The sequence below is a fragment of the Augochlora pura genome, chromosome 7, assembly GCF_028453695.1.
Source record: "Augochlora pura isolate Apur16 chromosome 7, APUR_v2.2.1, whole genome shotgun sequence".
Lineage (NCBI taxonomy): Eukaryota > Metazoa > Arthropoda > Insecta > Hymenoptera > Halictidae > Augochlora > Augochlora pura.
Genome location: NC_135778.1, coordinates 40,805,911 through 40,832,373, shown reverse-complemented (window position 1 = coordinate 40,832,373; position 26,463 = coordinate 40,805,911). Strand labels below are relative to the sequence as shown.

General features: G+C 45.4%; 1 protein-coding gene across 1 annotated transcript in view; it reads right to left on the bottom strand.

Annotated features, from left to right (window-relative positions):
* Positions 1-26,463, bottom strand: part of LOC144472018 (uncharacterized) — a 197,375-nt gene that overhangs the window by 66,535 nt on the left and 104,377 nt on the right. The window contains exon 5 of the mRNA XM_078184647.1: positions 18,567-18,758. Within this exon, the coding sequence (XP_078040773.1) occupies positions 18,567-18,758 (192 nt within the window). The remainder of the gene's footprint in view (positions 1-18,566; positions 18,759-26,463) is intronic.

Genomic DNA, 26,463 nt, shown 5'->3' with positions numbered 1-26,463 from the left:
ACCAAAGTAAAGTGTCGCGAGTATCCAAGCAGCTTCGCATTGATTGTTATCAAGTTTAAAGCGACAAGGGTAAATCCACTTTGCAAACGGTCAACCGTGTCCGAACCGTACGTTGACCAATCGTTTCCGACAAGCTACAAGCATCGTCGGACACGCGAATTGATACGATTAATATTCACAGCCGGTAGCTTCGCCATGAACGGTAAATCGCGCCTGACGATTCCGCGGGATTAACGACGGATTCTTTTATTAATTAATTCGCAGCGATATGCAGTTTATTGGCCGGTGCGTCGCGACGATCGTTTACACTGCCGGCCTCTCGATTGCGCGTAAATTAATCCGCGAGCTATTAAAAGCGAGGGCTCTCTCTCGCGAGCGCGCGCGTGGTGGGGAGGGCACGCACCGACGCGATTACATTCGCCGAGCTGCTCTCGGCTTACGAGACTCTGCTGCAAGTTGCCGGGAAGTGTAACGCGAGTTGATTACAGCCTGTACAGGTGCTATATTACAAGCGTCTGGCAACAAATTGCGCGACCTTGTGCGCGCTTGCGAGCCGAGCCGAGCCACGTGGCGCGAAACGCGAATATCAAGGAAAGCTCTCTCTCTCTTCGAGAGCCGAACGAGACCGCGCGCGCGAGTTTTATGGGAACCGGCCTGTAACGCTTCAACTTTTAATATTCGGCGCGCGGAGTTTTTTCTACAACCGATGCATAATGCATTTTTTAATGCACGGTGCACGCCGGTCATACCGCCGACCGTAATTTCATGCATGAAATTCCGGGACGGCCGTGCCTCGAAAAGAATATCGCGCGCTACGCGCGCAACGGCGAGAGACGCGCGCGCTCGCGTTAATTCGCGCCGGGCTTTCTTCGATTAGCGAGAGTTGTTTGCTTCGCGACACCGTGATCACGGCGGCGATGCTCCTCTTTTTTTCGTGGACGTCTAACTCGGAAACGGAATCGCTTTCAGCGGACGTTGCGCCGCGAGGAGATACAAATTACGTCGCGTCACGCGATGGAACTCTGCTGCACGAAATGCAATCGCATGCGGACGTCGTTAGCGTGACGATTGCCTCTCTCTCTCTCTCTTCGTTGAAACGCGAATCGGTTTTTACGAGCATTTTTAATAACGACCGGACGGTTCTCCTTTGTAGCTCGTGAATTATGTTATCAGCCGGCCGGCCATTGGGTATAATTATTTTGAAGCGCGATTGGAGGGAACTGAAAACGAAGCAATAACAGTTAATCACGGTGAAGTGCTCGCCCGATTGTAGATTAGTGCTGCGGCGTGCGTGTAATGCATACACCAATCGATATGAAAAGTTACTCTATTATAAATGTAATTTTGAAGTTATTTAGAAATTCTACGACATATACCACGTTCATCGAATGTTCAAACATATTGAAAAATCTCGCGAATTCAAAAAAATCGAAAACGCCCTCTATTAAAGGGTTCGCATCGAATCACCGACAATGATTTCGCCAACAATATTCTTTAACTAGCACGACAAAATCCCTGACTACGTTTGCATCGACGCTCGATTCTCGGACATTAACTTTACGTTTACCTACGAATACTATTGGACGACCACCATCGCTCGCTATTATTGCCCTTGTTTTATTTCGTTTTGTTTTATCTGATAATGGACGCTCGCCAGTAAATAAATAAAATAAATAAAGTAAATGGCGGCGGAGCGGGTGTCGCTGCAAGCATTGTCGACGATTTCACCGCGTCGATTTGTATAGGAAGAGACAGATCAAGCATCTCTTAGCGAATTGCATTGCGAGGCATTAGGAGAACGCGCGAGCGCGGTCTGGCTGAATCCTTTCGGGGTTGTAAGGCCCGATTGAACGCTTGGGACGCGTTGACTCCCGTGTCGCTGATGTATTACCCACCAAACTAATCTTGAGCAATTCGATCAGAACTGGTAGAGCGTGGTCGCGCATATAGTCGGCTGCTCGTTTCGCCTGATCGCGGGAAGATTGAATGGACTTCTGTTGATGCGATCACGAGGAGGATGCTGTGACCTCTGGCTGTATAATTTTTTCGAGGCCGGTGCGACGAGTCTCGTTGCTATGCAGAGGAATCAAGCTGATTGCTCCTTGTCGAAGGATGCAATTTTCTATGCAATATTTAGACTTTCAGTAATTTTTGTCACAATATATGCCAGAATAAAAGAAGATGTAGTAGATCATTTCATAAAGGCATATTTTTAATTTAAATGATCCAAACGTAATAGATTGGAAATGGTACATTCAACCAGCGATACTTTAATGTTAATACTGCCGGTGAAATCGAACAAATGGTGTCACATTGACGATGAAACGATCGCGGGTGATTCGCTACGAACCCGGGTATTTCCGTCACCGTCGCGTATGTTTCTTTACGTTTTGATCCACGACGCACATATCCTCGCGTCGCCCGTCAAACAGCGTTGATAACAGAGAAGGCGAAGGCGAACGGCGCACGGGGGAGGAAAGGAAGTCGGTCGGAAAAGAAAACGATGGAAATTCACGGTCGAGCGGCGGCGCGATCGCGGGTAAATAAATGCATAAATTTTCGCCGGTCTTCGGGGGAGATTTTGGTCAGTGTGTCTCGCGGTCGGACAGCTCGGGATTTATGTGTGTATTTTTGTTTGCGACCGTCGAACGTGTGATTCGTTTCTATATTTTCTCCCTCTCGTTTCTCTTTTCGGTCCTTTCGTTTTTGTCCGCGCGTAGCCGCCGCCGGTCGAAATTTTTGGGAGGCGGGAGTTTTCCACCGCCGCGTGAAAATTGCCGCAGTTTGTTTAACTGTGCTTCGCCTTGATTTATCGCGGTCGGAAAAATGCGGCTGGATACGTAATGGGAAAAGTCGTCGTCCCTGGGAGCGTGTAATGCTTCTCGCTCGCGCGACTGTGTGCGTGCGCGCTCGCGTATTTTCCGAGCATTTCTCCCCGCCGCTGTTTTTCTCTTTTTAATAAACATCGAGAGAAACGGCGTCGAAAAAACCGTGCGAATGATGTCACTTTATTCGGTCGTGCATCGAATGTGATCTACGATTTCAATGCATCGATCGCCACCGGCCGTACATTCCGCGAATATCATGTCGCTGCTTTGCGATCGTTGTATCTGCCGCGCGCGGTCGCGCGGATTTTTCGCCGAAGCTGTTTTTCCTAGGGCCGTGTCCATTTCGGCGCATCCTTCAAATGACGCGCGTCGATAGTGCCTTCGATCTGCTAGAACAACGATCCCCGCGCGAAGAAATCTATCGATCAATTGCGAATGTCTGTCGTCTGTCATCGAGGTGTTGGATCGCGCCGGCCATCCAGCGAACGGCGTATGAGGACAAGAGTTTAGTATTCGTGTCAAGAGTTAGAGTGTTACCTGTGCAATGGGTCCGCGCTGTTACGAATGTTTTTTGCTCCTATTCTTCCAGCCATCTAGCAAATTCGTTTCCCCTCGCTGCGACAGAAACAATTTTAAATAAAGGAATTGTTGGTTTTACACTCGCCCTTACACTCGGATGCAGCCCCTTGCTGCCCTCTTTCCCAACCGGCGCTGCAAAAACTCGCATTCTCCTCTCCTCTCCTTGTTCTCCGCTCGCCGCTCTGCGACCTGACCGCCCTTAAAAAATCCACTCATTCTTTCAGATTCGCTAACCTACTCAGAGCAGCCGCGGCTAAACTGTTTTAACAGTCGCATAGCAAAACCACCGGCAAACGAATAAAACTCGCCGCTGGATGATTTCTGGCTCGCGACGAGGTTTATTATTTCTTGTCATTTTCGTGACATTTTCGTACGCTCGTGTCTTTTATGAAATTCTGTCCGGCAAATTTTCCAGTTAATCCTCGCTCCTTTTTAACCTGTTGTCCTGCTTTGACGAATCTGACTCGTGACAGTGATTCCTAATAATAATCTGTTAAGCGCGAATCCTATTCCATTTTTGAAAATCGAAACCAAATTCTGTCCATTTGTTATTGCATTTCTATTTACCGGGTCATGTATGAAACTTTTATCACGAACCTGACTCCGTTGTCATATAGAGCAGAGTTAATAAGGGACAAGGTGGATTTTCAAGGAACCGACAACATTCAACCGGTCGCTGAATAAGAACGAAAAGCATCGCTTGAAAGCGCTCGTTTGTCCACATTTATGCGACAGTTACTTTGTTTCTAATCAAAATATATGTCATCGCTGCCAGGGAAAAAGGTGCGGGCGGGTCTGTGTAACGATATTAACAATGCCAGGACGCAGCGCGTTAAAAGCTTTCTGTCGCTCGCTCGTCAAAACGTTTCGCGCGCCGACGCACGGCCCGCAAGGAACTGCACAAAGGATATTAACGTTTGGTTGCGTGCGCTTAGCCCGAACGGCCAACAAAATACGGAATTACTTTGAAACCCATTCGGCAATACCGCCCGAAGCGAAATTATTGCAAAATCCATGGCAGAGATTGCCGGCCGTTATTACATCGGCAGAAAAGTTTGATGATGCTCGTTTGCCGGACGTTATTGCAGGTTCAACGCGATAGCGAATAGCCCATCGCTTTTGACCACCCTCCCTCTCTCTCTCTCCCTCTCTCTCTTTCTCTCTGGTTCTCTTTGTCCCATCGGCCGGGTAAATAAACGCATAAATATCGGCGAGGCTCGCGGGAAAATCTGGTCACTGGGTTCGGTGGGACGGGGGGCTCGACTATTCGATATCAGGAATTTGCGCGCGGCAACCACCGACCGGTCGGCCGGCCGGAGATTTTTCTTTGTTTTTACGCGCGGAACCGTTCCCAGAATTTACTAAACAGCCTGTTGTGGCCTATCGAAGTAATTAACGAGCTTTATTCCTGCGGCCGGCCCGTGTTTCGCGGAAGTAAATAAATTATACGGCTAATTAAGTAGCTTGGAAATCCGCGGCCGCGTTTGTTCGCGCCCGCTATCTCCCGGGGCCTTAAATTTCGCGATCGAAAAATCAATACACCACCCTGATAGAAACGCAGCCGAAGATAAGCTGCGAAGCATCGCCGTCGGGTTTCCCAACCGCTATCGGTAATTATTATAATAACCAACACCTTCCTCAGAAATATTATCGCGTGATATTGTACACTCGTGTTCGCGCCTTGTTTTCATTAATTCCAGCGATTCGTTGCGCCGCGTTTCAGTCGAAACCGATACTCCGTTCGAAAAATACTCGCGTTCCCTGTTTATACCGTACATTTTGATGCCCGCGATGCTTTGACGATGTTTCAATCTCGTTCGGTAAAAATCTCTGTCAATTCCGACTGCGGCGTTCGGACAAATGTTCGCTAATGATGTTCGGATCACACGCGGTAGCGTAATATAATATAATGCTTTCGAGTTTATTGTATAATAATTAATACGGAAATATGGAACAAAGTGAACGTACATTTGCAGAATTACTAAAATGAGCAAGTGAAAAGAAGATAGGCTTGGAAAGAGGTGTAAATAGAAAGAGATAGGGGTAGAAATTTAAAAATGATAAAACGTAAAATATTTAAATATGTTCGCTCGCTGCAGTAATGGCTCTCTTTTAAAAAGTTTTATCGCCATTGGTTGATGAAAATATAATTCAATATGTAATGTACGTATATCAATATTTTATTATACCTTTTAGTCTCTGTTATCTTGGTATGGTTATGTTCGTCGCTTGTCTATTGGCGACTGTTAGCGAATTGACAAAGTTTCATTCGAACGAATGTTAAAACGTTCCTGGCGTACTCGAACAATACTGAATTCCGATACCGCAGGAACTAGGTTAATTTCAAAATAAATATGAATTCGGCGTACACGTGCCACAGACAGCGCCGCGTTCCGTCGCGACCACGGGTCTTCCTCTTTTTGCGTTAATCAACAACGTAACGTCGCCAGCGACCGATTCCCGGGATGGCACCGAAGCGGGGCGAGCCGTTTCTCGTTCGACTTTTTTGGGTTCGTTCGGCGGAGTGTCAATAACGAGGACCGCGATTGTCGGAAGGAAGACAAACAAGGGCAATAAATCGTCGGGGCTGCGCGACGCGGGGCCGCATTCGTCAAAAAACGATTAACACGGGGGTCGGAGACGGGGCGGCGCGCGTAAACGTGAACGTAAACGCGAACGTAAACGCGGAGCGTAAACGTGGAGCGCGCGGGGCCGCGAGCGCGCGCGCTCTCTCTCTCTCTCTCTCTCTCTCCGCGCCGTTGAAACATCGTTCCGGCGAGCGAGCGGCGTCCGATTTACGAAAGCGCCGATGTTGCGAGTCGGCGCCATCAAGAATTCATTTCGCAAATTAAAACGGGTTCCCTGGTGAAAGCGCGCGGACAACGGGGCGCGGGGAGGTGAGACGCGAGGGTGGCGGGTGCACGGATATTTCTGCGCGCAGGATATCTCGCTCCCCGGTGGCCGAGCGCCCGGGAAAAGAATGAAACACGAAATTCGTAGAACAACACCCGTAAATAGCGCACGGATGAACCCGACAAACGCATACGGCAATTATCTTCAGTTAGGGAACACGCCTTCCGGACATGCTGAATCTCTCCCTTTAGCCTCGCGTGTGCACACCGGCGCCGAGTACACATTGTAGCGCTGCGAACAATGCGCGGACGTGTATCAAAGCGTTTTAACCCTTTTGTCAGGGAACGGAGTTACCTTTAAGGACTTTCTGTAACGCAGCGGCTCAGCCCGTGTGCTGGCTGTGTTCCGAACTCCAGGCCAGACTCATTTAGCAAGACGGTTGTTCTCCTGCGACGCCGCGACGTTGCAGTCGGTCGATGAAAGTTCGAATTCTTAACCTCTTGCACTATAATTACGAGTCCGAAAAATACTGTCGAAAATCATCGAGACTTCCTACCTTCGTGAATCAACAAACACTCCCGAACCAGATTACACTTCGCTCTTATCACTCACTCCGTACATTGCCCGCACACTCGCGCACATACACTTTCACGTGACTACAAAACCCCGACTACTAAACCAGTTTCTGTCGATATGTCAGAACGCGTCGTAAAATGGCAATGGAAGTTCGGAGCCCTCTACGGGCGCGTCACAAAAACTGTGTTGAGTGATTGGTCTACTCTTACACCTCGTTCTTGCTGTTAATGGATGAGAACAGCGGCACGGATAGCTATAGTCCATGGCGAGTCTAGTCGCGTAAAAATTGACGAGCAACGAGTTGTCGCGATGTACTCGTATTTGTTGTACACGTTTCAGAAACCTTAACGATGTTTCGGTCGAAACAGAATTTTTGCGGTCCGTATGTTACAACGTGACGGAAAAAATGGTTCGGTGAAATTCTATGAAACTTGATGTGTGCGTACGAGTGAACAAACTGTAAACACAACCTCCTTCTTTCTCGCGGAAAAAATCGGGCACGGTAGAAGTACTTCCACTTGTCTGTAATAAAAGCGATTGTCAAAATATGAGAAAAATTATAAAACTATCATTAAGAGGTCCAAATTTTCGAAAATGTCGCTACCATAATTCTAACCAACTCAATCATCTTACGATGCGCTCGAAAGCCGACCTCTGTTAGTAAACAATGCAACACTGGAATGCTTCCTAACATCGCTCACGTTTTCATACAGTTTGCGTCGCAATTCTCAATTTGCTAGTGCACGAGGCACCGCGGAATCGTCGTTTTTATAACATGCATCTTGCGCATTTCTTGTTCTCGTTACCGTTCGTCGTACCAGCTCGGAGAAAATGACGCGCGTGTGTGTATGTTTGCGCGACGAACGGGCGCGAGGGCAAAAGGTCGAGATGGAAAAGTTCGACGCTCCGTGGCGTTAGAGCGTCCAAGCGAAATTGTGCGTCGTTCCGTAATAATCTCGTCTACCGGGTTACGACGTGACGTTCGTTACGACGACGTCACGCTTCGCGTAATGGGATAGTCAACGTCGCCGGAACTACAAATGCGACAGCATATTCGCAAGACGCGCGAGCGAATCGCAATCGAGCGTTGCCACCGCAGGAACGTTTGTTGCAGTCGAAAATGGCCGGCTCTGTTTCTTTAACATTCTGCCCCGCGTTCTTGCAAATTCGACTATTTTTGTGGCACTCGGCGACGGGTTAGTTAGTTAGTTAGACTTGACATAGGACCTGCCGATGGGATATAATTTCTTATAGTTTTTTATTATCAGTCCTAGTTTATTATAAGTTGATATTCGAAATAAATACGTACGTTAATCGGAACAACCGAAAACCTGAATTCTTTATCCACACTACTCGAAAATTGGTAACGCGATACTCGTCTCATCGGCCATCATTTCGTTTCAATTTGGTCCACTTTTCCTCGTCACCGGCAATACCAAGGCAAAGCTGAACTACTCTAAAAAATCGCGTAGCACAATGGGGATGATAATAGGATTAGAAGGAGACGCGGAGAAAGAAGTAGAATATTAGGGGGAGCGCGGCTTTAAATAGCCGCGTTTAATTTTCCTTCGCTGATCGCATTACGCGTACACGGGTGCCCGCGCAATAATTAACAGTACTATTACCAAACGCTTTAAAATGACGTCGCGAGAAACGAAATTTTCCGGTTACGCCGCGCGATACTTAAATTGCAACATTAATGCCCGAATGAAATTCACCGTTTGACGGTAACGAATTATTCCGTTCGCGGCAGATACGGAGCATAATAAACGCGGCGCGATTTAAACAATAGGCACCGCAGAGAACCGGTTTCCATCCGGGAACGAGAGAGCCCGCGTAATAAACCCCCGCCGTAAAAGGATAATGCTTGTCGTTAAACTGATTTTCAATTTCTGTAATACTTTTCACCGATGAGGTTCCGCGTAACTTAATTTCGGCGGGCCGGGGGCCGCCAGGTGGGACGAACATTGCACGTGCCACGGCTGTCAATGTGTATCCGCCTATAGCTCGATTTTCGTGACACTTCATTAATTAACGAAACACGCCGGTTCGGCTGATTTAATTAATGTTCGCCAATGCCCGGCCGGCTGCCGAATGAAAATGCATCGCTAATAGTATGGAGATTCGTCGGTTTAGCATTTTTATGGCCGTCCGCGGGTACACGGCTGCGAAATTCCGTCGACACGACGCGACGCGACGCGTCGCGCGCTATGGAAAACACGCGCGATCGCTGTGCCGAAACTTTTTCTGAGAGACCGTGCCCGCGGTGTTAGGCTCCGCGTTTTGCATCGAACACCGAACGCCGGGACGAGAAAATTCATATTTAGTAAGTTCTGCTTTTATTCTTAAATTAAAAACGTTCCTAGCAGAATCTTTTCCCTAATTATAAAATACAAAGGAAAATCCCATATACCCTGTAGCGTAAAATATTTTATTAAACGTGCCCCGAATGCGTGGTCCAATTTCTTGCTTGTTTCGCACCGCTTGGAGCTCGCATAATTCTCCTTCTCTTCTAATATTCTTAATATTTTACAGGTTTTGAGTAGTCAGCATTAAAAAAATTAATGCAATATACATACTTACAGATAAATAAGAGGTGCGGAGGGAAAAGTGTTAAGACGTTCGAGTTGGTGAAGAAATCGCAGCAATTCGCAGAAGCCATGGAGAAACGCGCTGCAGATGTTCGCGAGACAACGGAGGCACAGTTTCGACGACAAGAAAGACCGTATTTAGGTTCGGCGGTGTATACTATCAACCAATACGGAGTACAAGCTAGCCTGAAGTGCCGGGAGGTCGGTCGCGGGGGGGAGGTAGATGTCCCCAGATGGGAGTACAAAAGCTTTCAGCCCCTCCCCCCCCCCTCCGTGCGGCGGGCGTTTTACGCGCAGGAGACGAGAGGGAGCGAAGTTTCCTGTGTACACACAAGGATCGCACACGCGCCGACGCTCACCCCTTCGGGAGCACATATTCTCTGGACTCACAGTTGCGCAGGGAAGCAGTCTCGAATAAACGGGAATCCGCCCTAACTTTATGCGGCTCTTATTAAATTCCAGCCGACGAGGATCGCTAAGGACGACGCGAAGCGCGCCATTATTTTACGCCCGCGCCATCGTTCAGGGCAAAGATTCGATTCGGCTTGGCGAACACCGCCTGTTACCACCATTCGACCATGGTAACGCGCTGCCAGTTTAAGGCGTCCCCCTTTAAGCGCTGCTATTACTCAGCAGCCACGCAAGCAAGGTCTGGGAGGCGACATTTCGCGCCACGAAATTTCATTTTTCAATTTCAATATTTTCACGAATACGTACCGCGCGTATATTACAACAAATACGAGATCACTCGAATGGCAAAATTCGACTCTTCGGCTGCGATGTACGATTAAAATTTTGTTCGGCAGTACCACATAAATGTTCAATCGAATACAAATTTATTTACACAGAAATTCAATACTAATAGCCTTCGAAAAAGTAGTACTAGTGCATACATTATTTCAAGAATTCTCTTTTCTATGGAGACCGTAGACCAGCATTTGACAGGTACAGTCGTCGAGATAACCAAAATAATTGAACAAAATAAAATCGGAAGTTCAACAGGTTATCGAATCTCTGTTTGCATTTAGTGAATTCTGTGGGCACGATGTGATTACAATTTCGGAAAAAATAGGTGGTCAAAGCGAGCAAACAATATAGAAATAAAATTGCAATCGTTACTACATCCAATTATACTGTCGACTTTTATACAAATTAAATTTCCGCGAGTATGTGTTCCGGTGATTGCAATCGATTCGGAGCACGTACATTCCGTCAAACCATTCCGCGTGGTCGAAAGTACGATGAAAAGTCCTGTAAACCGTTATTTTCCACACACAGTCTTCCATAAAAATCTGATAGGCGACCGACGATCGATAATTGACTCCGTTATAATAATGAAGATCGCTGCGCGGCGTCGAATTAAAAGATCCAACAAATCGTAAACGTAAAACCGGACTCGGCGCGTTAAACCGAGACGTCGATCCTCATCCGGAGAGCAAGATAGGAGCATAAAAGCGCGGCTGTAACTCATCGAGGCACGGTCGCTGCGATCGTCGCAGCCGGAATTGCTGGACGTCGCTGACAGATCGATGGAGCGTTAATAAAACAAGAGTTTAGGGCGGTGGGCGCGAGACGTTATTGGCGGCGGGCAGATTTAATGAAACCGGGCGACATGAAATGTCGCGGCTCGGAATCAATGGCGTTCATAGTGGGGCCGTGTATCAGCCGAGTGTCCGGCCGAAATAAAAATTTCGAGGCCACCGAATAGGCAACGGTACGAGCTGCGAAAAATCACTTCTTTTCCTTCCAATCGACTGTCAGCCTGTCATCCAGGGAACGAGTTAACTCGTTAGCCGTTCGCCAATTTTTCATCCCCTAATATCACCTACTGTTCTTTCGCCGTGCTGTGCTCCGCTAACATCGTATGCTTGGATGGAATTATGAACGTGGTTGACGCAAGAATTATTCGAACGTTTCTGATATCATTTATATTAAATAAATATGACATAGTCATTTTACGATCTGCTAAGCCTGAAAATTGTTTCGTTATTTGTCTCATCTGAACTTTCTTCGGGTTTCTTTTTTTAAACATCTTCAAATTCGATAAAAATGTTTTTTTTTCAACTAAAATTACAATTTAAATAGCCAACGGTCACTGCATTTCACGCATGAAGCATACTCGTCGCGACACGAAATACTGGCCTTCCGCGCGGCAAGAATACTCGTGAAACACGGTTAACCGGTTAAAATGAATCGTACAGCGAAGAAAAATGTGAAAATTTCGCTACGTCAATTTGGCGTGGGTACGTTTCGTTAAGGTTTCGAAATGGAAAAAATGGGCCGGTTAGCAGGTTAAAGAGTTGAAAAAGTCGGGCATGCGAACGGGTAAACGAAGAAAGAGCGAGCGAAGCGCCGACGGAAAAAAATCGCGGAGAAAGAGGAAAAGGGAAAAATCGCTGCTTCAGGAGTTCCCGCGATGTAGTTGGAATAATTTCGACGTTTGCATGGATGAGGGTGGTGGGCTCCCTTTACCCTCCCCCCTTTAGCCCCCCGTCGGCAACCCGTTCGTTTCGAGAGCGTGAATTCAGGGCGGCGCGCTGCGCCGTCGACGATCGCCGTCTTTCAAACGGCGGCAGGGTGAAAGTAAGGTCTGAATAATGAATCGGAACGGGGAACAGGGCTCGGATGCCTCGTACGTTTGCCCACCTTGAATCCTTTAAGGCTGATCCTTACGAGATGTTCGAGCAAGTTACTCGGTCGTTACCTGGATGCCGGTTTACATTCCACCGGGCGCGGAGTAGGGGGCGAAGGGAATTCAGATGGCTACAACACGTGGAACGTATTGTCCTTCCCTTGCTCGAGCTGCGCCCTGCTCTCCATCCAAAAGACCTTCTTCTCCTCCTCCCCATGCTGGTCTCCCTTGATCTAAGCTCGCTCGTAATAAAGGAAATTTAGAGAATCGTTTCGACGCGGTACCCGTAGATTTTGCTAAGTCGACTTTCTTATGGTTTTTCGATATGGTGAACTACGAGGATGCATACTTTGACCAGCTTTGTCTGAGACAAGTATCCAATGTGATTAACAAAGGCCTCGACGGTCCAAGGATTTAACATTATTTGTTATTAACGCGATTAAAAATCGAAATGAATTTTTATTTCGCTCTCGTAGTCGAAACAAGACGTCGATTGCTAAATACCGATGCAATTTTCTTCGAATTACAAAGTTCGAAACTCCTCGAATGTTTAATATACTGTAAACTTTGGTTTTCGTGACAATAAGACGGAGGAGCGCGGCCATGTTCTCCCGGCCAGTCCCATCGAGCCGATAATTGCAAAATTGTCCAGATTCCGATAAACGCGATGAAACAGCAGCTTCAGCTAATTACGAAACTTCTGACAGTTCTCCGAGTTGTCTGTTAACTTCGGATTGCTTGAAAACGGTTTGCCAACCGGCAATGTTAATTATCCGGCGACACGTACGCCGCGTCGAGCATCCTGCGACAACGAGAAACGACGGCAAGCGGGCACACGCGTCCAAAGATAAAACTGGGTTAACGACTGTCGCCGATCGATTTTCTTTTATAAAACATGCCTCGTCTCCTCGCCGCTGTCGGCAACGGCGCGACGCAAGACCAGTTCCCCCCCCTAATTACTTTCTTCGGGAGACAAAGCAAATTTAATATGCGAACCCTTTACATTAATTACCACGCTCGGACGTCGTTATACTCCGTTCGAAAGAACTCCATTACGACTAGGAACCACGTTAATTGGCGTAATTGAAACGCATACTTCCCTGTAAGATACAAGACGCGCCCTTTTCAAAAGTATTCCACGCGACGTGTTGGGCGAGAGAACTCCGCTAATGAAAAGTAATCGTAATACTGATTCGAATTGTTTGTGCGCGCCGTGCCGCGTTTGCGCCCTTTCTGTTTGATTAAAACTTCGTTTAACGCCGCCGACCATATGAATGCGCAAATTACACGAGGTACAAATTTTATGAAAGAAACACAGTGCCGCGCGCGCGCACACAATTATGAATTTTAATGGACTTTTTTTCGAAAGATCTACTGTTAGAGGGATAAGCGACATATTTCTGGAATATTTTGCTGTATTTACCAACCTGAATAACGCACTGATTGCAAAGATAATACGAATTACAGTTGCATCAAGACGCAAAGCTTTCGAATGCATTGTTATTTAAATGAAAATGATTGGAATACCAAGGAAATTTCATTAAAATATTTTTCCAAATTTTTGTGAAATGTGTCACAAAAATGAGAGAAAGCAGTCGATATTTACGAGGACTATTCATATGTTATTTACTCAGGTGCAGAGATTTGTTCGTCAAAAATCTCCCTCGGAAGCAACGCGATAAGATCCGCCGCTCGCAATCCAGTTGTCAGCGGTATCCATATATTTCGCGAAAAACGGAAAGTTACTTCGCCAGGCAGCCCCGTTGTTGCCGGATATAATTAATTCTCGTTTGAAACTGCTGTCGTTACCGTCCGCCCTTTTTTGCTCGCTCGCGACCCCCGCACTCGTTTTACGCGGTCCGAACAACATTGGCCGGGAAGTCCATGGCAGGGCGCGTCCAACTTATTACAAAAAAGTTTAAGACAATCGTTTCCGGGGGGTGGGCAGATTGAAACTTCCGTTCGGCGGTTCCGCGGAATTTTTGCCGGCCCCGCAAACGACGAAACAATTGCAATCGTTACCGCTGTTGTTATTACTTCTCCGACGCCGAGAGACAGAGTTGCGCGCGCGCGAGAGAGCCTCAGAATTTCGACGAAAAATAAGGGCCGTCCCTAGAGAGCTTCTCGACTCCTCACGCGTCGTTATTCACCGCCCTCGAAAATCAAACGGGCTTGAATATTTTACGAGGAACGTCTTCCGCACGCGGCAGCGATTTTCCGCGAACACGCATGGATTTTCTTTCCTTTTACAAATCTATTTATTTTAACGTGTTCACAACTGCGAGGTGAAGAAAGCTACAACGAGTTACAGTGATTCATAGATTTAAAGGATTTTTACGCGAATGTGTTAACAGAGAGCGTTATAAAATTATGTGCTTCCTTAAATATTTCTCAGTAGTAGATGCAAACCCGAACGCGGTTCTTAAAGCCCTCCGATGCAATGAAGAGAAACAATTACCGACTGGATCGACAGAAAGCTGGATATCTGCTCAAGAGTGTCAGAGTAATTGATTCTAATTAAAACGAAGTGATCCCGGTTAACAGGTTAAACCACCGAAACTGCAATTTCTCGGTAAAAGTGTAATTTCTCTCCATCGGAGTGTCATCGCCGCAGATCCCTATCCTCTCCAATTTAGCGAGACTTATAGCGCGATAACGCATCGCTATTAATCTTATTATCCTTATTAAACGGGTAACGCGATTAGCGAGGCTCGTCGCAGTAAAACGAGTCGAGAAAAAGGCGAAGAAAGGTAGAAATGTCGGGGAGGGGAGGGAGGATACAGCCGGAAGAGGGTACGGTAAGGAAGCATCGCCAGGCATTTCTCGGTCGCCTCTTTATCCGGTGTCCTCTGTAATTAAGGATGTCACAACGGAGATCGCGGCGCAAACGAGCTTAAGGGATCAATGGGACCGCAGCCGGGTCATCATTCGTCGCGGATCCTCTCGGCGAGAGGATGCGAAGAGAGAGAGAGAGAGAGAGAGAGAGAGGAGAGAGAGAGGAGAGCTCTATCGGATTCAAAATTTCCGCGAAAAACTCTTCGGCACGGGGATTATGGCAGCCGAGCGTTGCGCGGCCGGTTTTCAATACCTTTGTCCGTCGCCCGGCGAAGAATGGAGCGTCGTCGCGAGCCGACGAAAGCGAAAGGGCGCGTGGAATAGAGGAGAACGAACGCGCGTTCGCGTTTCAAAGGGGTAGAGGGAAGTGCTCCGGTGTACTTTTGACGTCTGCTTCTCTCGTGTATGGAAGTGCTTTCGAGCAGTCCGTGTCGTAAAAACCTAGTCGTTGCACTGAAGCGGCCGCTGCGCTTACATCGCCCGCTTGTATCGTGATTATTCCTTCCACTCTGCACGTTCTCTGCTCGCTTTCGGTTCACTGTGCACGGATTACGCGCGGTCTTTCCGAAAATACCGAATACAATTCTCTGTCGCATTAACCCTTTCGCACTATGATAACGTGTCAGGCTCGCGACAAAGATTCCACGCAAGCGCTATTAAATTAATAAATTGTTCATTTCTTCGAAATCGAAATCAAATTGAATTTCTCTCTTATGGACATTCAGTTAAGTTTAGAAATTTTCTTAAAGTCTATTAAGAAAGATATCAAGGGAAAAAAGTGCTAGGAGTTAACGCGAATAAAGAACCGATTAAAAATATTCTTATATTTCTCTCAGTTAATATCTTCAACCGTATTATCTTATCATTTTCGTCGAGAGAAACTTCCGTTGTTCAAATCGTAAATGTCTTGCGTCATTTAATTTCGAACAGACATTCTTCAGCTTCTACTTACATTTGAAGAAGAAGGCGGCGTTTCTATTAAAAGTAAACAAGCTCTGGGTTATTCAGCGACTCTCCGTCTCGGCTTTCTTCCTCCGCGGCGCGTTCAAACAACTCGGGAATCTTGGTAACAGCAATTCCCAGGAATTAATCGTATATCGAGTGAACTACCGAGACATCGAAGTGTAAAACGATTAATATAACTTTGCACAGGGATTCGAGCCACTTGGAGTACAGCGCGGTCTATAACTACCCGAGAGAGCCAGCTGCTTCGTTCGGTCCACTAACGCGGCAGTTACTTGCATAGCAACGAAGAAATATGCATACGTGTTCTATCCGGCGCGCACTTTGCACCGTGTTCGCTGCTTCGGACTTGCTTCTCTATTCTCTCTCTCTCTCTCTTTATATATATATATATATATCTCTGTTCACCCTTGGCCCCTCGCGTCGTTTCCAAGGGTGCGTGCTCTAATTAGTTTCGTATTTCGTAGCGCGCCGAATTGGTATAAAGCGGCGTCGTTTCTTGGTTCTCGTTACCGCTTGTTTTCGAAGTTCGACAATTTACCGCGCGGGTAACCTTAGCCTCCTTTATCCGGAAGCGGGCGCGAGCCGTGCACGATAATCTCGACGGAGTCGCGGAATCTTCTCGCGCAGACTGTGAAAAGTCAGCGGCAGTCTATCAAATCACGACCCAGTTGCACCGCGCGGTGCTGGAGTATCAAGTCTCTGCTCATTAGCGACGTAAGCGCCGCTCTTCTTAACCCAGATCGACGGCACACGGGATCGCGTACAGTTCCAGCGTCAGCGGATCCGCCGAAATTAATGGGGATTGGTTCCCGAAACAGTTATCTACCGTAATTGATGGTGGCGCGACGTCTTCGCGGTGCTGTCGCGAAAGATGGGCCACGGGATACGTACTCCCATTAATATTCCAACTCCCTTCGTACGAGAATCACGAAAATTATTCTAATATATTTCTAATAACTCTTATTTCAGATTCTGTATTCGACGGGCCACGCGTTTCAATACAACAGTTCCAGCTTGCGATTCTCGGCAGAGTATTAAACCTAGTAGTCTCCCTCCGAGAGGCTAATCTGAAAGACAACAGACTCCGCAGCTCGCCAATATTGAGTTTGTAAGTTCGAAGAGGCGCGCGTAACCAAATCGCAAGGATTCCCGGTATCGAATTTCGTCGGATCCGCACACCTTTCCGTGTCGATTGACTTTCAGTTGGCCGGAATCTGGTTTATCCGGTCCCGTGGAACAGACGATGCAAAAGTTCGGGCCAAGTCGCGCGACGTGTGCGCGCCGCTCCCCCATCCTCCGGTCACTGCAGCGCGGACACTCGAAGCGGAGTCGCATTAACAATACATCTGGACGGTAGCAGTTGCGTCTTTCGACTTTCAAATTAGTTCCGCAACTCGCGCGTAAAATCAGCGCGAGCGCCGAGCTTCGAAGTTACATTTAACGACGGCCGAGAGGAAAAACTCTCCGCGAGGAGGGCAAATAACTCGCTACGGAAAATAAGAGGAGCAGATTTCTTCCCGGGCCCTGGACGGAGAAAGGCGGGACGCGATTCGAGGATCGAAGATGCGCATTATCGAGAGCCGCATCGGCGGCACGCGTTCTCGTCGCCCCTGATTTTCCAGCGCCGCACAAAGCGCACTTCCGGTCCCCGCGATGCGCCGCGAAACGAACGAAAGCGTATTGGCTCGTGACATTTCTGTATACCTGAATCTCGCGAAACACTTTCGGCGCCGCGAGACCAATTCACTCGCTCTCTCTCTCTCTCTCTCTCTCTCTCTCTCTCTCTCTCTCTCTCACTCTCTCTCGTTCTCCGTAGACTACGATGCATCCGACGAAATTGGTTTTCCCTCTCGGCGTCGTGACATTAAAATGTACAATTTACCCTCGCGGAAGGCGAACTCTTAGCTGCGCGGCCCCGGCTCCGAAACGAGCTCAGCGAAGACGCGACGATACTTTCATCCCCCGAGAGACGGAAGCGTTATTTAAATATTTGCGGACGTGTCGGGCGCCAGAAATCTCTGTCGTCGACTGGCAACGCTATTTATGGAAATTATCGCGAACCAGCCGCGGATTCCTCGCGGCGTTTCCGCGCCCTTGTTGCCAGCACCTGCGCGCTTCGATCTGGATACTCTGCGAATGATACCTGTTAAACAGCTGCTCGAATCCTCATTTCCAGATAATCTTCGACTAACATTTTAGATTCGTGTAACACTTTAGAAATTTCGTGAAATTAAAGCCTCTTATTTGGTCAGTATAAACTGGGAAAGTAGAAACGTCAATTACTTTTTAATCGAGTTGGCCATTTTATTAGGATGACGGATGAAAATTGTTATAATTTTATAAGCAATTTTAATTGATCCGATGCTGAATATACTTGCGCGCTCTGTGGATTCCAATAAAACTAGGAAAACACAGGAGAGTGGTGTAAAAGTTGTGAAATCGAAACGATTAATTGCTTAAACAATACATACGGCTGGCACGACCTAACACGGTTAATTGCGCCGCATAACATGGCACTTCGATTGCACGGTTTCGACTACAATGTTGCACATTGGCGGCGAATATATTGCAAGTCATTTTCAGGATCGATTATCCGTGGTATCCGAGTTTCATTGTAGTTGATTACTCGTGGCACGAGTAGGTCGTTAGAAAAATTCAATTAGAAGATTTCAGCTCGCGGATCTATCCGTCGCGCGAATTACTTACTTGTCAGGTAGAAGCACGCTGGTGAAGTTAATTGCGATGGACTTTCGCGGACTGGATGTGATCAAGTACAGGCATCGGCTGTTGGGAGGATATAGACCAGGATGTCCCGGACTGGCCAGCACGCATCCGTCGTAACAGTCGTCGTCGTTGTACGTCCAGTCGCACTCTGAAAATAGAGAAAAGCACGTGGATCAACGCTAGGTCCACCACAAAATTCCTGGAAAAACGTCACAGAGAACGAAAAATATCGAGACCTCGATTCGTCAGATTTCGAATGCACTAGGTCTCCTGGAAAATTATGTTCGCCGACGTAATTTTATTTGCGATGTATATTTCACAGAAATGATTTACATCGATTCATCCCTCGGCATGAAAAGCCGCAGTCTCTGAAAAAGACAAAGCGGAATCAGAGCGAAAGAGAAACGAGGCGCAGTTGTTTCGAGATAAAGACGCGCATACGTGCCGCGCCGGGCCAGAGACATCCAATTAAAATTCGCGGGACACGGGGCGCGACGTCGCAGCGTATTCGCTGTAAATTTCCCGGTGTGCCGATATCAGTGCGCGATTTAATCGCGCGCGCGCGCGCACGCCCCTGCAGACATTACGGGAAAGTTATGGAGCGGGAGCGGGCGTAGTTCGACGCCCATCGATAGGCAAAGTGCGGCACGATGATTGAGGAAAAATCCGAGAGAGAGAGAGAGAGAGAGAGAGAGAGAGAGAGAGGTGGAAGCAAGAAAAGGGGCGAACGTCGACCAGCAGACAGGGAACGTGAATCACGGCTTTATCGTCGGTAGCTGGAACTGTTGCGTTCGCTGGAGAACGATCCGGCATAACCGTGAGCAAATTTAAGAGGAGTCCTCGAGGAAGGTGGAACGACACGCCGCGGTCGAAGAGGGAACGTTGCCGGGGGTACGGCAAAACAAATATTTTTCCAGCCGGCAACGCGATATTTACGAATCGGGATCTCTCTGTATTTTTTGCCGAACTCGGAGCCACCAAGGGCATGCAAATGCCAACGACCCGATGTATAAATCAATTTGAAAGAGGGAAGGACCGCGGCGCGATACTACATGAAAAAGTAATTTTCTTTTTCTCTTTCTCTTTCTCTTTCTCTTTCTCTTTCTCTATCTCTATCTCTATCGCTTTCCCGCCCGTCCTACTACGCCTCGCCTTCTCTCTCCTCTGTTTCTTCTTCTTTCTATTTGTTCCCAGCTGTTTTTTTGCCTCTTCTGACACTTGGGAATCACAATATTGATATACAACATCGACCGCGGTCGTTTCCGCGTTCTCGGACCAATCCGACTGCGACTCGGATGTCCCCAACCACTCTTAATAGCCGTGACCTTTTATTTTCGAGACTTTTTGATTTGTTCTGTTCTCGCGCGAGAATCGCCCGGACCCGTTCGAATCAACAATTGTTTATTGATTTTATTTTGAAATCCAAATATTTAAGGATTTTGCGTTACAGTTGGATAGAACGATTTTTAAGCTTGCTCTAGGGTCTGAAAATGCGAAAAGGAAGAATCTCTGAGGGCAGGTTTGTCCATTTTAATCGTCTATGCTCTTTGCGGAACTTGCGGCTCCTTTCTTTTATCACCAGAGAATTACCGCGAAGATTGAATCGCGGGTTTTGCAAGGAGACGTCGCAGTTGTCCTTGTCTATCCTTCTCGTTATTTGTCCTTCGCGCTCGAAAAAATGCTAGCATATCGTTGCTGCGTTGCCTCTGCCTTGTTTCCGGTGTTTTTTGTTTAGTTTTATATATCCGGCAGATGCAATTGTCATAATGGTTGGACCCATTAGAGATGGGACGCGTCTATCCCACGGCGCGCACGGTCTCTCTGAATTTATATAATGCCTTCCGCTTCCCTGGAACTCTTTTTTCTCTCTGACTTTTCGCGTGCTTTTTTATGCCCGAGCCCGTCCTTTCGGCTCCGCGCACCGAATCGTGCTCGTTCTTTTTCCACCTAATTGTTCGTGTCCGAAAGCGCTTAATTACATTGCCTTCCAACCCCTCCCCCCCTCTCTCTCTCTCTCTCTCTCTCCCCTGTCACCTCCCACTCCTTAATCTTTTTCCTTCGCTTGTCGGATGCTATCCGAGAGGGAAATAGATTCCCTGCTTTTACTTGCTTCATTGAATTGTCCCGAATGCTCGTTTTGCAACTATACCGGCGGCCAACGAGTGCATAGTCTAGAGTTTTAACCCTTTGCGGACGACGACCTTTTCGACCGAGCGGGGTAGCTGGACGAGGCAATTTTCTCAAATGTGACGAGGGTATTGTATACAATTTATTTTCACTTCTACATAATACATATATCAATTATATACGATTATATGCAATTATATGCAATTATATAATTTATACAATTGCTGTTTAAATCGCAATTATAGTACGAATTGAAATGCATTGGTAAATTTCAAGCTGAAATAAAATAAACCGAGCAAACAGAAAGGTACGATTAATTATTGCAGAAAAAAACTGTCGTGTAATTATCGTGAAAAAATTATTGTGTACATTGTGCGACCAATTTTGCGACACGTTTTAGGTGCGCGCTTATCAAAGAGGTCGCCGACAACTGGTTAAACATTTAAACTTTGCTACTGTTTTACGAGTACAAATTTGTTGAATCGTTTTAATTGGTTCAAAGCGGTTTGTTTGTTTGTGTGCGCATGTTTTTTTTTTCGAAACGCTAACGAAGGAAGCAAAGGTAAAATAAATCACAGAATGGAACAGAAAAATTGCATCGTTGAATAACTTCTCGAGCGAACAGGACGCAAAACCGTTTCGGCTTACTAAACCTATACATATTTCGTACTTTGATTAAAACATTCGCATTTATTTAATTCTGAAATGCTCGAAAAACGAACGAATTAATTGAGGGGAAACGAAAGCAGGGGCCGTTAGCTGCGGCACTTTGCGAACGGGGATGCGCGGGCTGTCTTTTTTTTGTTTTTCATTTTCGTCGCTTCGAAAACGTTATTTAAATGAACACTTTGTTATCGCGACGACTGTTTCAATTTTGGTAACAAAAGTTTTCCAAATTTATTTTTTAAAAATAACGCGAAATGTACGGAGGAGCATTTAGCTGATTTTTAAATATATTTACACGATATTTCGCGGAAGCTTCCCACGGCTCGTCAAAGGGTAGCGCGACTTGGTTGCAATAAAAGTAACTGTTAACCATATTTACGGAGAATCGGAGAGAAAATCTCGATTCTTCTTTCGCGCTTTGAATGCAAAAGCACATGAGATCGTGTAAATTTTGACTCGCAACAGGCGATGGAACGCGCAACAACGGCACACGAAATAATTTGAGATACGAAATTATATTTACGCGAAACATGTTATTCGATGAACGAGCGGACGCAGCGTTAACGTGTCCATGAAAATAAACAGCAACGATTCATTTTTTATTTTTGTTTGCTACCGGAAGCTTGTTGGCAACGCAGAGCGTAGAAAGAGTCGCAGGGGGTTGTAATTTGAACCTTTTTCGACGCTGTTTCAACATTTATCGAAGAAACGTGTTCCGCGAAGTGGTGGCCGAAAAATATAAAATAAAAAAGCGATCAATTTTAATGCGCATACATGTCCGTTGCCCGGGACCCCGGCAACTTTTACTATCAATCCCGTTTTCCGGTTTCGAAATTTTTTTTCCGCGTTCGGCACGTTCGGGCGAACTGTATGACATCATAGTTTCTGCATGAAAATGTTTTTCAGCCCGCGAACACGTTGCAAAAATGTTGTGTCCTATTCCGAATATACAAATTGTATAGTCCATTCTGCTGTGCTGCTCTCTCTCTCTCTCTCTCTCCATATATTATTGATGGGCAAACATTTTCGGGGGAGAGCAGAGGCGTGTGTCCTTGTAAACAAATTTCCCGGTTCGTTTAACGATACAGAAAGTTTGCAAACATCGATGGCCGAAAGTTCGCAAACATCAATGGCTGAAAGTTTGTTATTGATTCGAGGGGAAGAACCGTGTTTGGAATTGAAATGTTGCTTACTAAATTCGTCGGATTACGATGCACCGTCGTACGGGGAATTACTATCTTTGCAAACATTTTCTGTCCAATTACGCGTTTCATTAACTATTTGTCGTCGAAACCGTATTACGGTAAATATTAACCGATTCGGGTAACAATATTTGAACGAGGTTACGTAATTCCGTACGACAAATACTCGTAATATCTGTGTCGGACGGTGTTCGCGGCAAAATTCTATTCGGATAACGCTGACATGTTCGACGCACCTTCAGAATTTTTCGAATCGTTGCACAGCTTTCGTTATTTCATTTATATTCTATGCGTTTCTTACATGGTTCTAACGTTTTACATTCTATATATTTCTACATAATTTATTTATATTCATTTCGTGTTTAATTATAGCGTGTTTGCCATATATTTATATTTTTTAATGCCTATTTAATTTTATTACAATTTCTTCCTTATAACTCTTTTATTCCTAATTTCTGACACTGAAATTATTGTAAAAATGAAATAATCGTTGTCCGAATGAAATATTCGAAAATATCAATACAACTAGAAAATAAATAAAATGACTATAAAAATATTCATTACAAATCAGTAAGAACGATGGCTACGAATAAAACGTTTTTCGTCTAAAATATGTATAGTCATGCATCGAATGATCTTTTTGCAGTGCCGGAATTCGTTGCGGAGAGTTTCGCTCTTAAGTTGACAGGAGGTCTGGAAATGAAACCTGACAGATGTCACAATGTGACAGCCTCTTAAGGTGGAGGCATTTATGTGGCAGGTTGTCGAAGGCTTAACGCGAGAAATATATCTCCCGCTTTCTCGCGAGGAAGCTGCACGAATCTGATGGCTTCAGAATGGTTCTGAAATTATTATACGCAGCCGTTGCAATCTAAAAGCCCTTGACATTTTTATCCAACAAATTGATGTTTTTCAAATGTACCTTTATGCTTTGTTTCCTTCGCTCAGAAAATTTTTTGATTAGTTATCTATACCTCAAATTAATTTCTTCTTGTTCAATGATTTTTGTATCCTCTTTTTATTTTAATATAATTTTTCTATCCAAAAATAAATAAAATGAGGCGATGAAAAAATTGTTTTATTTCAAGACAAACGAAGGGGAAGAATAAAAAAGACTTAATATGAACTTAACTAAAAAAGACTAACATAGGCTTAAGCAAAAAATAAAGGCTTAACCAAAAAATAAAGGGTTAACTAAAATGCAAAAGCACAGGTATATTCCGGTTATGAGAAAATCGTCGTCTCTTAATCGGTCCTTACGAGACTATCATTCGATCGAGCCTCCGCGGCGAAATCACGGGACTCAAAGAGGAGAAGCAGCCGCGTTTCCGGTGATAAATGCCACGGTACGTGCGATCGCTTAGTATCACATTCAAATGTAGACGTCGTGCCTCCCAGAAGCCGGCGGAACAAATCGCCGGGTAAGAGGATCGCATACGTAAAACCTGGAGCGATTGATCTGTTTGTCAATCGGCCCCAAGGTTCGTTTTCTTTCTCTCTCTCTGGAAATCTCGCGTTCCCCTCCCGTTTCCAGCGCGACTGTTTCCTTCAGCTGGCCCAGATGCCGCTCCCGCCCAAAACAGCTCGATCCAACCGAATGATCTCCAACGTTTTAGCACGAAGGCCACGCCGATGGCCGAGTTCGGCTACTTTCGCGCGCGCCAGCTATCGTACGAACGTCTGAAATATTACTCGTCGCATCGGCGAATTCAGCCAATCTCTCCCGGAAAAATCTCTCTCTATGATTTCCAGGGGAATCTTTCTCTCGTTTCCGGCGCTGGCGCCAGAATTGATTCCGTCCGTGGAACCGGCGCCGCCTCGCCGCCTCGCCGCCTCGCCGCGGCATCGGTTCTCAATTGAATTTATTTATAAAACAAAAATCACAATGCTTATTTCGCGACGAATTTTTCTGCGCAGCGGAAATTCGCTTTCAGATGTATCAAGTGGAAACGCGCGCAAACATTTTCTGTGCGAAAGTTGAATTTGAACGAAGCATATTTAAATGTTTATAAAGCATATAAATTTATCTGTCTGAATATACAGAATATAATTGTATATATTGATTTGTATTATATATATAAAATCATATTACAGAAAATAATTGATTCTTGTTTTTTTAATCTTAAATAAATTCTAATTTTTACCAAACAGAGATAATTTTAATCAAAGAAGTAACTATCCCTGGAAAATATATGAATTTAAAAAGTTACGCTGTTTTTAACACACCACATCATTTCTACAAATAGTGTGAAAAAATGTCGGCAATTATTAACTCATCGAGTGGTCGGAAAATTAATTTTTGCGACCATAATGCCGTTTAGAGTGGCAAAAAGTCCAAGGACGTAAGAATGCTTGAAATTTATCGTTTCTCCTAAAGTAGTGAGAAATAAGGAAGGAAGGAAGGACGCGGAGCAAGATGGCGAAGAGAAAATTGGAGAGAACAATGTTGAGGAAAGCTCAAGAAAGAGATTAAGAACGATGTCAGCCGAGGATACACGAGACTGCGGAAGAAAACATTAAAGACGTAAAATATTGCCAAGCAAGTTATGGGAGGTAACCTGAAATGGAAAAATTCGAGGGAACGAGAAGTATGCAGATGTAATACAGTAATAATGACCGTCGAATAACCGTTGGAATACTACTACCATAAAAAATATAATAGCTTTGGAATCTCCGAGTTAATAATATCATTCGAAAAAAATAATATTCTCGTAAAAGAGATCTTTGAAGTATAATTTATTGCAGCGTATACTATTTTCGAGTTTCATTTTTCGAATTAATCATTGTCAGTATATACACGCTGGAACAACTATGTACAGGAAAAACCAAGTATAGCCGGTGTAAAAAATATTCTTACACCTTATAAAACCGAATAAAATTTAAAATTAATTATTGATAATTTTTGTACAGCTTCGACAAGTTGAAATGACGAAGGATTTGAAATCATTGAAAAGATTTCTTTCAGCCACAAAAATGTATATTTTAAAAACATTTATTACCATTCGGGAGGTGCACGAATAAAATACTTTCCGCGGCGACTGTACGCGTCAAAAACAAACTTTCAAGTGTCTCGTTAACAAACGAAATAAACAGAAGCAAGAGTTGTTCGGCGTCCCTCCGCTTTTTAATAAAGCAACACAGATAATTAGATGGGATATTCCACGATCCCCGGACTAACGGCCGCATTGTTCTCTCTCTCTCTCTCTCTCTCTCTCTCTCTCTCGATTATTTCCCGCGGAGATGAAAATGATTACGAGACAGTTATCGAGCCAGCTTTTCTTTAATTAATGTAATATCATACTTGAAGCATGGCTCTGCGCCGCGTATATTCGCGCGCTGCGCTGGATTAACAAATTCCCTGGACAGTGGAATCTGACGGATGGTATTGTATTTGTTATCCCAATCAAAGTTATTTTCACCGCTGACCTAAAAAGTCCTAAATTAGATTCCATTTTCGGGGAACATTTTGCAGAAGTGATGAGGCCGTCTCGAACAAAAATAGCGTCGTCGCGAACGTTCTCTTTAATTACCAAGTTTTTACGTCTACTTAATCCCTCGCTGTCATATTTTCTCTGCGAAGTACGTATACGTCATACAAATACGTCATCAAGTACAAATACGCCATACTGGGTCACTCGATTTCAGTTCCGTTTTCCAACAATTGTCACTTACAAATTAGCAACATTATTCAGATCAAAAAATTAGAGAATGTAATTTGAACATTCTATAACATTGTTTTGTTGATTAGAATTCGATATTTCATTTCCAAGTATACTGAATTAATTGCCGACTTCATTCTTCTCGTGGCAATATTTCTTTCTCAAAATGAAAATATGTGGGACACAAGAATATCGTAAGACATACATTAAAAGTACACCTTTATT